General features: G+C 44.6%; 1 protein-coding gene across 3 annotated transcripts in view; it reads left to right on the top strand.

The window, feature by feature from the left end:
* Nucleotides 1-1,623: 1,623 nt before the first annotated feature.
* The window catches only part of LOC128690838 (homeobox-like protein HDP1), a 67,922-nt gene continuing 53,159 nt past the window's right edge, over nucleotides 1,624-16,386 (top strand). For all 3 annotated transcript variants that reach the window (XM_070088215.1, XM_070088214.1, XM_070088212.1), the window contains exons 1-2: nucleotides 1,624-1,715; nucleotides 6,565-6,871. In XM_070088215.1, the coding sequence (XP_069944316.1) occupies nucleotides 1,698-1,715; nucleotides 6,565-6,871 (325 nt within the window). In that variant the 5' untranslated portion in view covers nucleotides 1,624-1,697. The remainder of the gene's footprint in view (nucleotides 1,716-6,564; nucleotides 6,872-16,386) is intronic.

Here is a 16,386-nt window from a genome sequence, read left to right as displayed (position 1 = left end):
ATACTCAAAATTTAATAAAAATGCTTTTAAAAATTCGAAGATTGTCACCCACACAACCCAAAATCAATATAAAAATCTTCCAATTAAGGTACACCAACGTTGAGGGTTTGAAGACAATCAGAAGAAGCATTCTTTAGTTATTTCAAGTGAAACAATATATTTAATAAAATTTGCATATTGAAATTTACCCAGCTGATGAACAAGTCGCATTGTTCACAGGACTTATGACCAAAATTAATGAACCCGTTGCCAACATCGTGTAATGGTTGGGATAACTTCCAAAATCCTCAGCGGTGAAGCTTCAGATGTTTACACAAGCTGCCAGAAATTACGACGATGCCGGTGAGTGACATTTAAATGTGTCGATTATGTAGGTAAAAACAGCACGAAATTTTCATCCCAGTTATATCATATTAAGTGTATTTCAATTTACCCGTTTGGACTTTTTTAGTATTTAATGACCGATACATCTTAGAGCCAGGACAGTGAGTCTTAAGTTCCGTTTGCTTGCTGGCAAACTTGTTGAAGTGTAAGAGTAAAAATCCTTGAATCGTTCGAATCCGGAGAATGACTCGTCTGATCGGCTTCAAATTTTCACCACTGGTGTGGTTTCCAGGACACTAGGCTCACACTGCCATTGGTTGGTACATGTCTTAATTTTGCCAGTTTTATTTTATAAATTTTTGATATTCATTTTTCTTTCAATAACCGTCGAATGTTTCTTAAGAAATGGCAAACTGACAAATGACAAACAAATAAATGGCAAACTAAGAAATGGTAAACTACGAAATGGTAAACTAAGAGTTGTTCTCGATGAAATGTCTCCCAAAATTTTTATGGTCAAGAAATCTGTAATCAGCATAACAAGAAAATTCTTTGAACATCAGGTGATTATTTTTCTAGGAATGGAATGCAGATCCAGAACAGATGAAAGATGAACAGGGACAAGTAGAGACAGAAAGACTCAAAAGAGGAAACCGTACAATATTTACGTCAAGAAATGCTTATCTAGTTTTAGAATCCGGTTGTAGTAGTGGAAATTGACTTATTAATATATTTGAAACACAGGTACATTAAAATCCAAGAAGACATAAACCTGTAAAACCTAGTCGACAGTGATAGATAATGTCGGTCTGTCTCAACAACAACAACTAGGTGAGCACTACTAGCAGGGTTTCCACTCAATAGGTAAATACTCAAATACAGTGAGTTCTCGAGGGCGTTTAACAGATGGACATTTTACCTGGCCATCGTACCCCTGTGGTTGCTGTTGACCCGAGGATCCTGTGTCGTCCACTTGTGGGACCCGTGTCTGAATGACTCCATCCTACCCATATCACAGAACATCCAAAGATCATTTCTAATATATTTTCCTTTCTTAAATCCATTGGTATTTGGGACATTTTGTAGGGTAATAATTTATCTTTTTCACACATATATTCTTCGTGATTTTCAAGATGTTAAAGCAAATCTGGCGCATCATACGAGCCGTCCAGTTATGAATGTTGGCAAATTTTGCTAAATATTGTTTATAAGGTTACGTCTTCACTCTAAGTCGGATACTGTGTTTCGCTGCCGATTCGGATAAACCCAAGTACTTGTGCTATAAGCAGCGTAGAGACACGGGTAAGCTAGTCAGTGGCAGCCTGCTCTGTGTACTACCAACATCTCTCTGGTACTGCCGCTGAGAACAAGAAATGTTGATATCAGCTCGGGTACGTGAGACTGGTTATGTGTTCCTCTTCGTTCTCTCCGGCTCCTTCAAGCTGCCTTATCTCATCTCCTCTTCCTGTCGTTATCCTTGATTGTTGTCAAGGTAAACTGGATTAAGTTTATAGAGATAACTAGTAGTGTAGTTAAAGCTGGTGCGGAAAATAAACATGATACTCAGACGGGTTTGTCACTGCGCCAAGTGCCGAGAGATTGTTGACGGTGGCGACTCCTGCATAACTGTCGTTCTTTGCTGTAGGTGTTTCCACTACTAGAGGCCATTACCACATATGTTTTGTTGGAGAAATGTATTGCGTGGGTTAGATCTGTGCGATCCCTCTTTGTGTGAGGTGTTGTCACCGTCTCTGAGTGAAGTTTCACCCCAGGATTTAACTAAAATGTGCATCTCTTGCCTCTTCTTCCAATCTTCTGAAGATATTTTGTTAAGCACATGAAAACGCTCAGGTTATACTTCCTATTTTCACTGTGGTATTTTTTTCATTTTTGCGATCACGCTTTTTATTGTAATTTATTCCATGTTTTGTTAAACTGTGTACTACCAATCAATAATACATTAGTTACTAAACTGGGAACTGAAGTAAATTCTGAATGTATATACAATGAGAGGCTTGCATCTCTCGGTGTACATACAATGAATGAAACATGTTGGGAAGATATCTTAAATAACATGGATCCAAACCAGTTCCTTGAAAGGATCAACTTCCTGGCAGCTGAAGTATGTTCTAGGCATATTCCCCCAAGAAAGAAGAAGAGCAGGAGCAAACTGGAGAAAAACGCTCCCTCTACAGAAGACGACGAAGAATCACTGAGCTCCTCAGGAACGCTAGAATATCTGATAAACGGAAGAAGGCGCTGACCAGGGAAGTGGAAACTATCGAACTTAAGTTAATGGACTCTTACAGGAACCAGGAGAGACAGGAGAAGCTTAAAGCTATTAGTGAAATTGAAAGAAATTCGAAATATTTCTTTTCATATGCCAAAAACAAGGCAAATACCGCATCTTGTATCAAGCCCTTACTCAGACAGGATGGGACTTACACAGATGACAACAAGGAAATGAGTGAAATACTGAAATCTCAGTACGACTCTGTGTTTAGTGAGCCACTAATCAGTCTGAGGATCGACGACCCAAATGATTTCTTCATGAGTGAGCCTCAAAACTCCATAAATGTATGCCAGATTTTAGACATTACCCTAACTCCGAGAGACTTTGAAAAAGCCATTGACAACATGCCCATGCACTCAGCCCCAGGCCCAGACTCGTGGAACTTTGTGTTCATTAAGAACTGCAAGAAACCCCTCTCACGTGCCCTAAGTACACTATGGAGAAGGAGCTTGGACAGGTGAAATTCCAGAAACACTTAAAACAACGGATATAGCCTCACTCCATAAAGGTGGCAGCAAAACATTAGCTAAGAACTATAGACCAATAGCTCTAACGTCCCACATCATAAAAATCTTTGAAAGAGTGCTAAGAAGCAGGATTGCAAACCACCTGGATTCCCAAAAACTGCACAATCCAGGGCAACATGGGTTCAGGGCAGGTCGCTCCTGCCTCTCAAAAAATACTGGATCACTGTGATATGGCCTTGGATGCACTGGAAGAAAATCAGAATTTCGATGTAATGTACACAGACTTTGCAAAGCGTTTGGCAAGTGCGATCATGGCGTAATAGCTCACAAAATAAGTGCTAAAGGAATAAATGACAAAGTGGAGAGATGGATCTTCAACTTTCTAACCAATCGAACACAAAGAGTAGTGGTCAACAGAGTTAAATCGGAGGTTGCCATAGTGAAGAGCTCTGTTCCACAAGGCACAGCACTCGCCCCCATCCTGTTCCTCATCCTCATATCAGACATAGACAGAGATGTAACCCACAGCACCGTGTCATCCTTTGCAGACGATACTAGGATCTGCATGAGGCTGTCATCTATTGAGGACACGGCTAACCTTCAAGTAGATATAAACAAAGTTTTCAGTGGGCAACGGAAAACAATATGATGTTCAATGAGGACAAATTCCAACTACTCCGTTATGGAAAACTGGAGGAGATAATAACTAGAACAGAGTATACTACAAACTCTGGCCATACAATAGAGATGAAAAATAATGTAAGGGACCTGGGAGTAGTAATGTCTGAGGATCTCACTTTCAAGGATCACAACAGTGCCACGATCACAAGTGCAAAGAAAATGATAGGATGGGTAATGAGGACGTTCAAAACGAGAGATGCCAAGCCAATGATGATACTTCTCAAATCACTTGTTCTCTCTAGGCTGGAATACTGCTGTACATTAACATCTCCATTCAAAGCAGGTGAAATTGCAGATTTAGAGAGTGTACAGAAATCCTTTACTGCACGTATAAGTTCTGTCAAGCACCTTAACTACTGGGAACGCTTGGAAGCACTTGACTTGTACTCGTTGGAACGCAGGAGGGAGAGATATATCATAATCTACACTTGGAAAATCCTGGAAGGAATGGTCCCGAATCTGCACACACAAATCACTCCCTACGAAAGTAAGAGACTGGGCAGGCGATGCAAAATGCCCCCAATTAAAAGTAGGGGCATACACTAAGAGAAAACGCCATAAGTGTCCGGGGCCCAAGACTGTTCAACAGCCTCCCACCAAGCATAAGGGGAATTACCAATAAACCCCTGGCTGCCTTCAAGAGAGAGATGGACAGATACCTGAAGTCAGTGCCGGATCAGCCGGAATGTGGTTCGTACGTTGGACTGCGTGCGTCCAGCAGTAACAGCCTGGTTGATCAGGCCCTGATCCACCGGGAAGCCTGGTCGTGGACCGGGCCGCGGGGGCGTTGATCCCCGGAATAACCTCCAGGTAGACTCCAGGTACACCATTCGTTTCATACTTTAGTGGAAGAGGTTAGAGGTAGGAGCGCCCTTTTCTAAAGTCGTGCTGAGTGAGGTTCGTAGATGTTGTTCTTGGGGTTTATAGGGCCACTGACAGCGTATGCCGTATCGAGCCCAGGTTCGTCGATCAAATTATATCTTTCAAGGTAACTTCGAATTGCATTCGCAGTTAATGATTTTATCAGTTTTCTGGCAATCGAGGTCAGGCATTTAATTGGTCTTTAATTTGCAGTTTAGTGCCTCTCGCTTTGCAAATACGTATCGCATTTGATTTTTTCGACATAACCGGTAATGGTTTGCTAAGTCTCTCGTTACATTCTTTTAGAACCTTTGAAAACGGTTCGCCATGGCCAGGTGACTTGTTTGGTTTCTCACTATGTTCGCTCTAAAACTAACATAAGAACATAAGAACGAAGGAACACTGCAACAGGCCTACTGACCCATGCGGAGCAGGTCCATGTCCCCCCCTCCCCCCGGATTAGACCAATGACCCCCCGCCGGATTATCCCAATGACCCACCCAGTCTGGTCATCCCAACTCAAGGATGAAGCACGGCACCAGACCCAGCAGCACAAGCTAGTCAGGTCCAACTCACACCCACCCACACCCACTCACGTATTTATCTAACCTATTTTTAAAACTACACAATGTTTTAGCCTGAATAATTGTACTCGGGAGTTTGTTCCACTCATCCACAACTCTATTACCAAACCAGTGTTTTCCTATATCCTTCCTGAATCTGAATTTTTCCAACTTGAAACCATTGCTGCGAGTCCTGTCTTGGCTGGAAATTTTCAGCACGCTATTTACGTCCCCTTTATTTATTCCTGTTTTCCATTTATACACCTCGATCATATTTCCCCTAATTCTACGCCTTTCGAGAGAGTGCAGACTCAGGGCCCTCAGTTTATCCTCATATGGAAGATTTCTGATACATGGGATCATCTTTGTCATCCTTCTCTGTACATTTTCCAGAGCATTTATTTCCATTCTGTAATACGGTGACCAGAACTGAGCAGCATAGTCTAAATGAGGCCTAACCAAGGATATATAGAGTTGAAGAACAACCTGAGGACTTCTATTATTTATACTTCTAGATATGAAGCCAAGAATTCTGTTAGCTTTATTGCGAACACTAATGCACTGTTGTCTTGGTTTTAGATTACTGCTAACCAGAACTCCTAAATCCTATTCGCAATCAGTAGTATTAAGATCTATATTATTTAGTTTATATGTGGCATGGTTATTTAACTGTCCAACATTTAGAACTTTGCATTTGTCAATATTAAACTGCATCTGCTACTTCTCCGACCATTGCATCAGTCTGTTCAAATCATCCTGGAGTGCTCTAGTGTTCTCATTAGAATGAATTGGACGGCCTATTTTGGTATCATCAGCAAATTTGCTTATGGCGCTATTTATTCCCTCATCTATGTAGTTTATGTAAATTGTGAACAACAACGGCCCCAACACTGACCCCTGAGGAACACCGCTTGTGACGTGCCCCCATTCTGATTTCTCCCCATTTATGCAAACTCTCTACTGTCTATTTGTCAGCCATGCCTCTACCCAGGAAAAAATTTCTCCTCCTATTCCGTGTGTCTTAATACAGGTGCTCTAATACAGGCGCTGTATTACCCTAATGGGCTTAGCACTTCTTAAATTAATAATAATAATAATAATAATAATAATAATAATAATAATAATAATAATAATAATAATTAATAATAATAATAATAATAATAATAATAATAATATTATTATTATTATTATTATTATTATTATTATTATTATTATTATTATTATTATTATTATTATTATTATTATTATAAACGTAATATTAATTATAATTATAATTACAAAAGAATAATAATAATCACAATAATAATTATAATAATAATAATAATGATGCTCATAATAATTATAATAATAACAATCTTGCTGGTGTGATCAACAGAGCACTGCCATACTTCTGGTACTGCTGGCAGCGACGGTGGTGGGGAAAACTCCGGCAAGCCAACAACAGAAGGAGGATGAAGACCTCACTTTTGACCTCCTTCAGGAGCCCGCAAAAATCGATTCTGTTGAGAATGACCTGGTTCTTGACCTCCTCCTTGACCCCCTAGCGGATGACTCAGTGGTGGATGACCCGTTGGTGGGTGGCCCCATTGAGGATGACCCCGTAGTGGCTGACCCCGTAGAGGATGACCCCGTGGAGACAGACTCCTTTGCACCCGCGGAAAGTCAACAGGTTTCCATAGAAGGTGAGTTTGACCTCTACTAGAAAGAAAGAAAGAGAGAGAGAGAGAGAGAGAGAGAGAGAGAGAGAGAGAGAGAGAGAGAGAGAGAGAGAGAGAGAGAGAGAGAGAGAGAGAGAGAGAGAGAAGGCAATAACTGAAAAACTCAGACGAGAAAACAATCACGAGACACAGTACCCAACACTAAAAACCTATATTCTTAGCCCTGGCGAGAAGATCACATCACTAGGCAGCACTGCTTCGGCAAGACTTGGCTACCACCACCCATAGCACACATACATACACACACTGTATGTTGTCAGGCAGTGGAATAGCTTAGAAAGTGACGTAATGGAGGCGGGAACCATACATAGTTTTAAGATGAGGTTTGATAAAGCTCATGGAGCAGGTAGACAGAGGACCTAGTAGCAATCAGTAAAGAGGCGGGGCCAGGAGCTATGAATCGACCCCTGCAACCCCAAATAGGTGAGTAAACTCAGAGCACTTCGCTATGTAGCACCGCATTATCAACACTTGGCTACTATCATCCATACCACATAAACACAAAGCGCTAATTCACCAAACTTGGCAAGAACTTCCCACAACGCGCCCAGAGCACAGCATTTTTAAATGAATGTTATAGCCATATCCATAATTTTTAGAGGGGTGAACTGGTAAGCCAGCAGAAGGTCTCGGTGAGGTGACCAAAAGCTCCAGCTGTGCGTCATCCTATGACTAAGATCCGCGTCAAGGAACACTTGTTCTGTTTCCTGACAAACGTTACCAGCCAACATTTTTAGTGTACCATTGCCTAATAGAATAGAATTTCCTGTCGCTGTCCCTGTATCATTTCAGATGTTAATGTAAATATTTGTATTGGAAACCTCGTTGATGATGCTAAAACACACACACACACACACACACACACACACACACACACACACACACACACACACACACACACACACACACACACACACACTAAACTATAGACCTGTGTCATTGACGTGTATAGTATGCAAAATTATGGAGAAGATTATCAGGAGGAGAGTGGTGGAGCACCTGGAACGGAACAGGAGTATAAATGCCAACCAGCACGAATTCACGGAAGGCAAATCCTGTGTCACAAACCTTCTGGAGTTTTATGATAAAATAACAGAAGTAAGACAAGAGAGAGAGGGGTGGGTTGATTGCATCTTCTTGGACTGCAAGAAGGCCTTTGACACAGTTCCTCACAAGAGATTAGTGCAGAAGCTAGAGCATCAGGCGCATATAACAGGAAGGGCACTGCAATGGATCAGAGAATACCTGACAGGGAGGCAACAACGAGTCATGGTACGTAATGATGTATCACAGTGGGCACCTGTGACGAGCGGGGTCCTACAGGGGTCGGTCCTAGGACCAGTGCTATTTTTGGTATATGTGAACGACATGACGGAAGGGTTAGACTCAGAAGTGTCCCTGTTTGCAGATGATGTGAAGTTAATGAGGAGAATTAAATCTGATGAGGACCAGGCAGGACTTCAAAGAGACCTGGACAGACTGGACACCTGGTCCAGCAAATGGCTTCTCGAATTTAATCCTGCCAAATGCAAAGTCATGAAGATAGGGGAAGGGCACAGAAGACCACAGACAGAGTATAGGCTAGGTGGCCAAAGACTGCAAACCTCACTCAAGGAGAAAGATCTTGGGGTGAGTATAACACCGAGCATGTCTCCGGAAGCACACATCAATCAGATAACTGCTGCAGCATATGGGCGCCTGGCAAACCTGAGAACAGCATTCCGATACCTTAGTAAGGAATCATTCAAGACACTGTACACCGTGTATGTCAGGCCCATACTGGAGTATGCAGCACCTCTTTGGAACCCGCACTTGATAAAGCACGTCAAGAAACTAGAGAAAGTACAAAGGTTTGCAACAAGGTTAGTTCCAGAGCTAAGGGGAATGTCCTATGAAGAAAGATTAAGGGAAATCGGCCTGACGACACTGGAGGACAGGAGGGTCAGGGGAGACATGATAACGACATATAAAATACTGCGTGGAATAGACAAGGTGGACAAGGACAGGATGTTCCAGGGAGGGGACACAGAAACAAGAGGCCACAATTGGAAGTTGAAGACACAGATGAGTCAGAGAGATAGTAGGAAGTATTTCTTCAGTCATAGAGTTGTAAGGCAGTGGAATAGCCTAGAAAATGACGTAGTGGAGGCAGGAACCATACACAGTTTTAAGACGAGGTTTGATAAAGCTCATGGAGCGGGGAGAGAGAGGGCCTAGTAGCAACCGGTGAAGAGGCGGGGCCAGGAGCTAGGACTCGACCCCTGCAACCACAAATAGGTGAGTACAAATAGGTGAGAACACACACACACACACACACACACACACACACACACACACACACACACACACATTACTGAGACGTGGTTTAATTCAAAAAGTCGGGACATGCCTGCAGAATGTCACATTCAGGGTTGGTCAAATGTTTGTTAGTGGGATGAATTGTAAAGGACCTGCCTAGTATGGGCCAACAGGCCTGCTGCAGTGTTCCTCCTTTCTTATGTTCTTATGTTGAACATTAAAATGGTATAAAATACCGACAGATTGTTAGGTAAGACACATATGCAACAGTTAGGTATCTTTATTTCGAAACGTTTCGCCTACACAGTAGGCTTCTTCAGTCGAGTACAGAAAAGTTGATAGAAGCAGAAGATACTTGAAGACGATGTAATCAGTCCATCACCCTTAAAGTTTTGAGGTGGTCAGTCCCTCAGTCTGGAGAAGAGCATTGTTCCGTTGTCTGAAACAATATGAAGTTGAAGTGACAGGATGGAGCTTTATATAGTGCCAGGAGGTGAGACGTAGGTTGCTTAGGGAGGGCAGGTCGAAATAAAGATACCTAACTGTTGCATATGTGTGTTCTTATGTTCTTATAACAAAATCTAAACTAATATTTACCCTGTTAATGTAGAGATAATACTGTACAAATTTTTTTGGATACCCATCGTTTTTAAAAGTTAAAGACAGAAATGTCTGACTGACCTTTTTATCAACGTTCAGGATTTTCTTGCAGAGAAAAACAGTGTGAAAGAAACACACGTAAGAAATTGAATAAAGAAAGAAGTGAGAAAGGAAAAAACGTTAATTTCTCCCACAGAGTAACAAGGTTGTACCGACTTATTAAATGGTTTCTCAAAGAAACGATCGTAGAACAAATGGTTCCTCGCTAAAGTAAATGGAAGATAAAGGAGAAACATTTTTCTGAAGGTTTTATATTCAGATGCAGATGAGTGATGTCAGAGAGACTTACCTTTGATCTACCTTTGATGGGTATCGACATTTTTTGTAAGTTCTGAGCGCGGTCCTGAGCCAGAGTTATCTGCTGCTTGAAGAGTGAGAGACTTGTGCAACAGTTGGGTATCTTGATTACTGACTGAAACCTTTCGCCGGCACATTAGGCTTCTTCAGTCAAATGCCGAGGCAGCAGGCGTGGAAGCTAAGTAAAGTTGATGTAATCAGTCCATCAATCTTAGAGAAATAGTTCTTAAGGCGGCCAGTCCCTCCAAGGTTGATGGACTGATTACATCAGTCCATCAACCTGTATTTGACTGTATTTGACTGAATTTGACTGAAAAAAAGCCCACTGTATAGACGAAACGTTTCAATCAACAATAAAAATACCATACTCCTCTTACTCCTAACTTACTCCTAACTAGTCAGTATTATATACCATTTTGAACTTATCTGGTGCTTGCCTGATCAACCAGGCTCTTGCTGCTGGTGGCCTGTTGGCCCACATACAATCACAGCCTGGTTGGTCAGCCACTTGCAGGAGGTAAGTGCCAAGATTCCTCTTGAAAATTTCTAAACTTTTTTCAGAAGCATTTCTTAAAAAAATATACAAAACATCCGATCATATAAATGAAATAATGAAAAACCACATACAGCTCCAGCGAATTTTAAAATGGTTTTTAAATTTATGGAGAAATGTTGAAAAAAAGGCTTTTCACGGCAGAGATTAAATAAAAAATGAAATTCGCGTTGTTCACGCTCCTAAATAACGTTAATTTGTTAGATACGAACGACAGATGAACAGCAGATTATCTTCCTGAGTGGAAAATATGAGACAGAATTAGGTTAGGTTACGTTAGGATAGGTTAGGTTAGGTTAGGTTAGGATAGGTTAGGTTAGGTAAAGTTAGGTTAGGTTAGGTTAGGTTAGGTTAGGTTAGGTTAGGTTAGGTTAGGTTAGGTTAGGTTAGGTTAGGTTAGGTTACGTTAGGTTAGGTTAGGTTAGGTTAGGTTAGGTTAGGTTAGGTTAGGCTAGGTTACGTTAGGTTACGTTAGGTTAGGTTAGGTTAGGCTAGGTTAGGTTAGGCTAGGTTAGGTTAGGATAGGATAGGTTAGGTTAGGTTAGGTTAGGTTAGGTTAGGTTACGTTAGGTTAGGTTAGGTTAGGCTAGGTTAGGTTAGGTTAGGTTAGGTTAGGTTAGGTTAGGTTAGGTTAGGTTAGGTTAGGTTAGGTTACGTTACGTTAGGTTAGGTTAGGTTAGGCTAGGTTAGGTTAGGTTAGGTTAGGTTAGGTTAGGTTAGGTTAGGTTAGGTTAGGTTAGGTTAGGTTAGGTTACGTTAGGTTACGTTAGGTTAGGTTAGGTTACGCTAGGTTAGGTTAGGTTAGGTTAGGTTAGGATAGGATAGGTTAGGTTAAGTTAGGTTAGGTTAGGTTAGGTTAGGTTAGGTTAGGTTACGTTAGGTTAGGTTAGGTTAGGTTAGGTTAGGTTAGGTTAGGTTAGGTTAGGTTAGGTTAGGATAGGATAGGTTAGGTTAAGTTAGGTTAGGTTAGGTTAGGTTAGGTTAGGTTAGGATAGGATAGGTTAGGTTAGGTTAGGTTAGGTTAGGTTAGGTTAGGTTAGGTTAGGATAGGTTAGGTTAAGTTAGGTTAGGTTAGGTTAGGATAGGTTAGGTTAGGTTAGGTTAGGTTAGGTTAGGATAAGTTAGGTTAGGTTAGGTTAGGTTAGGTTAGGTTAGGTTAGGTTAGGTTAGGATAGGATAGGTTAGGTTAAGTTAGGTTAGGTTAGGTTAGGTTAGGTTAGGTTAGGTTAGGTTAGGATAGGTTAGGTTAGGTTAGGTTAGGTTAGGTTAGGTTAGGATAGGTTAGGTTAGGTTAGGTTAGGTTAGGATAGGCTACGTTAGGTTAGGTTAGGTTAGGTTAGGTTAGGTTAGGTTAGGATAGGTTAGGTTAGATTAGGTTAGCTTAGGTTAGGTTAGGCTAGGTTAGGTTAGGTTAGGTTAGGTTAGGATAGGCTACGTTAGGTTAGGTTAGGTTAGGTTAGGTTAGGTTAGGGTAGGTTAGATTAGGTTAGGTTAGGTTAGGTTAGGTTAGGTTAGGTTAGGTTAGGTTAGGTTAGGTTAGGTTAGGATAGGTTAGGTTAGATTAGGTTAGCTTAGGTTAGGTTAGGCTAGGTTAGGTTAGGATAGGTTAGGTTAGGTTAGGTTAGGTTAGGTTAGGTTAGGTTAGGATAGGTTAGGTTAGGTTAGGTTAGGTTAGGTTAGGTTAGGTTAGGATAGGTTAGGTTAGGTTAGGTTAGGTTAGGATAGGCTAGGTTAGGTTAGGTTAGGTTAGGTTAGGTTAGGTTAGGGTAGGTTAGATTAGGTTAGGTTAGGTTAGGTTAGGTTAGGATAGGTTAGGTTAGGTTAGGTTAGGTTAGGTTAGATTAGGTTAGGATAGGTTAGGTTAGGTTAGGTTAGGTTAGGTTAGGTTAGGTTAGGTTAGGTTAGGTTAGCTTAGGTTAGGTTAGGTTAGGTTAGGTTAGGTTAGGTTAGGTTAGGTTAGGTTAGGTTAGGATAGGTTAGCTTAGGATAGGTTAGGTTAGGTTAGGTTAGGTTAGGTTAGGTTAGGTTAGGTTAGGATAGATTAGGTTAGGTTAGGTTAGGATAGGTTAGGTTAGGTTAGGTTACGTTAGGATAGGTTAGGTTAGGTTAGGTTAGGTTAGGTTAGGATAGGTTAGGTTAGGATAGGTTAGGTTAGGTTAGGTTAGGTTAGGATAGGTTAGGTTAGGTTAGGTAGGTTAGGTTAGGTTAGGATAAGGTAGGTTAGGTTAGGTTAGGTTAGGTTAGGTTAGGTTAGGTTAGGTTAGGTTAGGTTAGGTTAGGCTAGGATAGGTTAGGTTAGGTTAGGTTAGGTTAGGTTAGGTTAGGTTAGGTTAGGCTAGGTTAGGTTAGGATAGGTTAGGTTAGGTTAGGTTAGATTAGGTTAGGTTAGGATAGGTTAGGATAGTATAGGTTAGGTTAGGTTAGGTTATGTTAGGATAGGTTAGGTTAGGTTAGGTTAGGTTAGGTTAGGTTAGGATAGGTTAGGTTAGGTTAGGTTAGGTTAGGTTAGGTTAGGTTAGGTTAGGTTAGGATAGGTTAGGCTAGGTTAAGTTAGGTTAGGTTAGGATAGGCTAGGCTAGGTTAGGTTAGGATAGGATAGGTTAGGTTTGTTACGAAACAGGACAAGTGTTTCCTGACGCGGGTGTTAGTTATATCATGACCCACAGCTGGAACTTTTGGTCATCTGACCGAGACCTTCCGCTGGCTTACAAGTCCACCACTTTAAAAACTATCGTTATTATTATAAGCATTAGATCTAAGTCTCACTAATGTTGCCCAGGATGTTTGTCAGCAGGAGAAGAAGAGTGCCAGCAGCGGGGATAACTGAGTGCCAGCAGCGGGGATAACTGAGTGCCAGCAGCGGGGATAGCTGAGTGCCAGCAGCGGGGATAACTGAGTGCCAGCCGCGGGGATAACTGAGTGCCAGCAGCGGGGATAGCTGAGTGCCAGCAGCGGGGATAACTGAGTGCCAGCAGCGGGGATAACTGAGTGCCAGCAGCGGTGATAACTGAGTGCCAGCAGCGGGGGTAACTGAGTGCCAGCAGCGGGGATAACTGAGTGCCAGCAGCGGGGATAACTGAGTGCCAGCAGCGGGGATAACTGAGTGCCAGCAGCGGGGATAACTGAGTGCCAGCAGCGGGGATAACTGAGTGCCAGCAGCGGGGATAACTGAGTGCCAGCAGCGGGGATAACTGAGTGCCAGCAGCGGGGATAGCTGAGTGCCAGCAGCGGGGATAACTGAGTGCCAGCAGCGGGGATAACTGAGTGCCAGCAGCGGGGATAACTGAGTGCCAGCCGCGGGGATAACTGAGTGCCAGCAGCGGGGGTAACTGAGTGCCAGCAGCGGGGATAACTGAGTGCCAGCAGCGGTGATAACTGAGTGCCAGCAGCGGTGATAACTGAGTGCCAGCAGCGGGGATAACTGAGTGACAGCAGCGGGGGTAACTGAGTGCCAGCAGCGGGGATAACTGAGTGACAGCAGCGGGGGTAACTGAGTGCCAGCAGCGGGGATAACTGAGTGCCAGCAGCGGTGATAACTGAGTGCCAGCAGCGGGGGTAACTGAGTGCCAGCAGCGGGGGTAACTGAGTGCCAGCAGCGGGGGTAACTGAGTGCCAGCAGCGGGGGTAACTGAGTGCCAGCAGCGGGGATAACTGAGTGCCAGCAGCGGGGATAACTGAGTGCCACCAGCGGGGATAACTGAGTGCCAGCAGCGGGGATAACTGAGTGCCAGCAGCGGGGATAACTGAGTGCCAGCAGCGGGGATAACTGAGTGCCAGCAGCGGGGATAACTGAGTGCCAGCCGCGGGGATAACTGAGTGCCAGCAGCGGGGATAACTGAGTGCCAGCCGCGGGGATAACTGAGTGCCAGCAGCGTGGATAACTGAGTGCCAGCCGCGGGGATAACTGAGTGCCAGCAGCGGCGATAACTGAGTGCCAGCCGCGGGGATAACTGAGTGCCAGCAGCGGGGATAACTGAGTGCCAGCCGCGGGGATAACTGAGTGCCAGCAGCGGGGATAACTGAGTGCCAGCAGCGGGGATAACTGAGTGCCAGCAGCGGGGATAACTGAGTGCCAGCAGCGGTGATAGCTGAGTGCCAGCAGCGTGGATAACTTAGTGCCAGCAGTCGGGATAACTGAGTGCCAGCCGCTGTAATAACTGAGTGCCAGCAGCGGGGATAACTTAGTGCCAGCAGCGGGGATAACTGAGTGCCAGCAGCGGGGATAACTGAGTGCCAGCAGCGGGGATAACTGAGTGCCAGCAGCGGGGATAACTGAGTGCCAACAGCGGGGATAACTGAGTGCCAGCAGCGGGGATAACTGAGTGCCAGCAGCGGGGATAACTGAGTGCCAGCAGCGGGGATAACTGAGTGCCAGCAGCGGGGATAACTGAGTGCCAGCCGCGGGGATAACTGAGTGCCAGCAGCGGGGATAACTGAGTGCCAGCAGCGGGGATAACTGAGTGCCAGCAGCGGGGATAACTGAGTGCCAGCAGCGGGGATAACTGAGTGCCAACAGCGGGGATAACTGAGTGCCAGCAGCGGGGATAACTGAGTGCCAACAGCGGGGATAACTGAGTGCCAGCAGCGGGGATAACTGAGTGCCAGCAGCGGAGATAGCTGAGTGCCAGAAGAGGGGATAACTGAGTGCCAGCAGCGGGGATAACTGAGTGCCAGCAGCGGGGATAACTGAGTGCCAGCAGCGGGGATAACTGAGTGCCAGCAGCGGGGATAACTGAGTGCCAGCAGCGGGGATAACTGAGTGCCAGCAGCGGTGATAGCTGAGTGCCAGCAGCGTGGATAACTTAGTGCCAGCAGTCGGGATAACTGAGTGCCAGCCGCTGTAATAACTGAGTGCCAGCAGCGGGGATAACTTAGTGCCAGCAGCGGGGATAACTGAGTGCCAGCAGCGGGGATAACTGAGTGCCAGCAGCGGGGATAACTGAGTGCCAGCAGCGGGGATAACTGAGTGCCAACAGCGGGGATAACTGAGTGCCAGCAGCGGGGATAACTGAGTGCCAGCAGCGGGTATAACTGAGTGCCAGCAGCGGGGATAACTGAGTGCCAACAGCGGGGATAACTGAGTGCCAGCAGCGGGGATAACTGAGTGCCAACAGCGGGGATAACTGAGTGCCAGCAGCGGGGATAACTGAGTGCCAGCCGCGGGGATAACTGAGTGCCAGCAGCGGGGATAACTGAGTGCCAGCAGCGGGGATAACTGAGTGCCAGCAGCGGGGATAACTGAGTGCCAGCAGCGGGGATAACTGAGTGCCAACAGCGGGGATAACTGAGTGCCAGCAGCGGGGATAACTGAGTGCCAACAGCGGGGATAACTGAGTGCCAGCAGCGGGGATAACTGAGTGCCAGCCGCGGGGATAACTGAGTGCCAGCAGCGGGGATAACTGAGTGCCAGCAGCGGGGATAACTGAGTGCCAGCAGCGGAGATAACTGAGTGCCAGCAGCGGAGATAACTGAGTCCCAGCAGAGGGGATAACTGAGTGCCAGCCGCGGGGATAACTGAGTGCCAGCAGCGGGGATAACTGAGTGCCAGCCGCGGGGATAACTGAGTGCCAGCAGCGGGGATAACTGAGTGCCAGCAGCGGGGATAACTGAGTGCCAGCAGCGGAGATAACTGAGTGCCAGCAGCGGAGATAACTGAGTCCCAGCAGAGGGG

The sequence above is a fragment of the Cherax quadricarinatus genome, chromosome 24, assembly GCF_038502225.1.
Source record: "Cherax quadricarinatus isolate ZL_2023a chromosome 24, ASM3850222v1, whole genome shotgun sequence".
Lineage (NCBI taxonomy): Eukaryota > Metazoa > Arthropoda > Malacostraca > Decapoda > Parastacidae > Cherax > Cherax quadricarinatus.
This window is presented reverse-complemented; position numbering and strand designations above follow the sequence as displayed.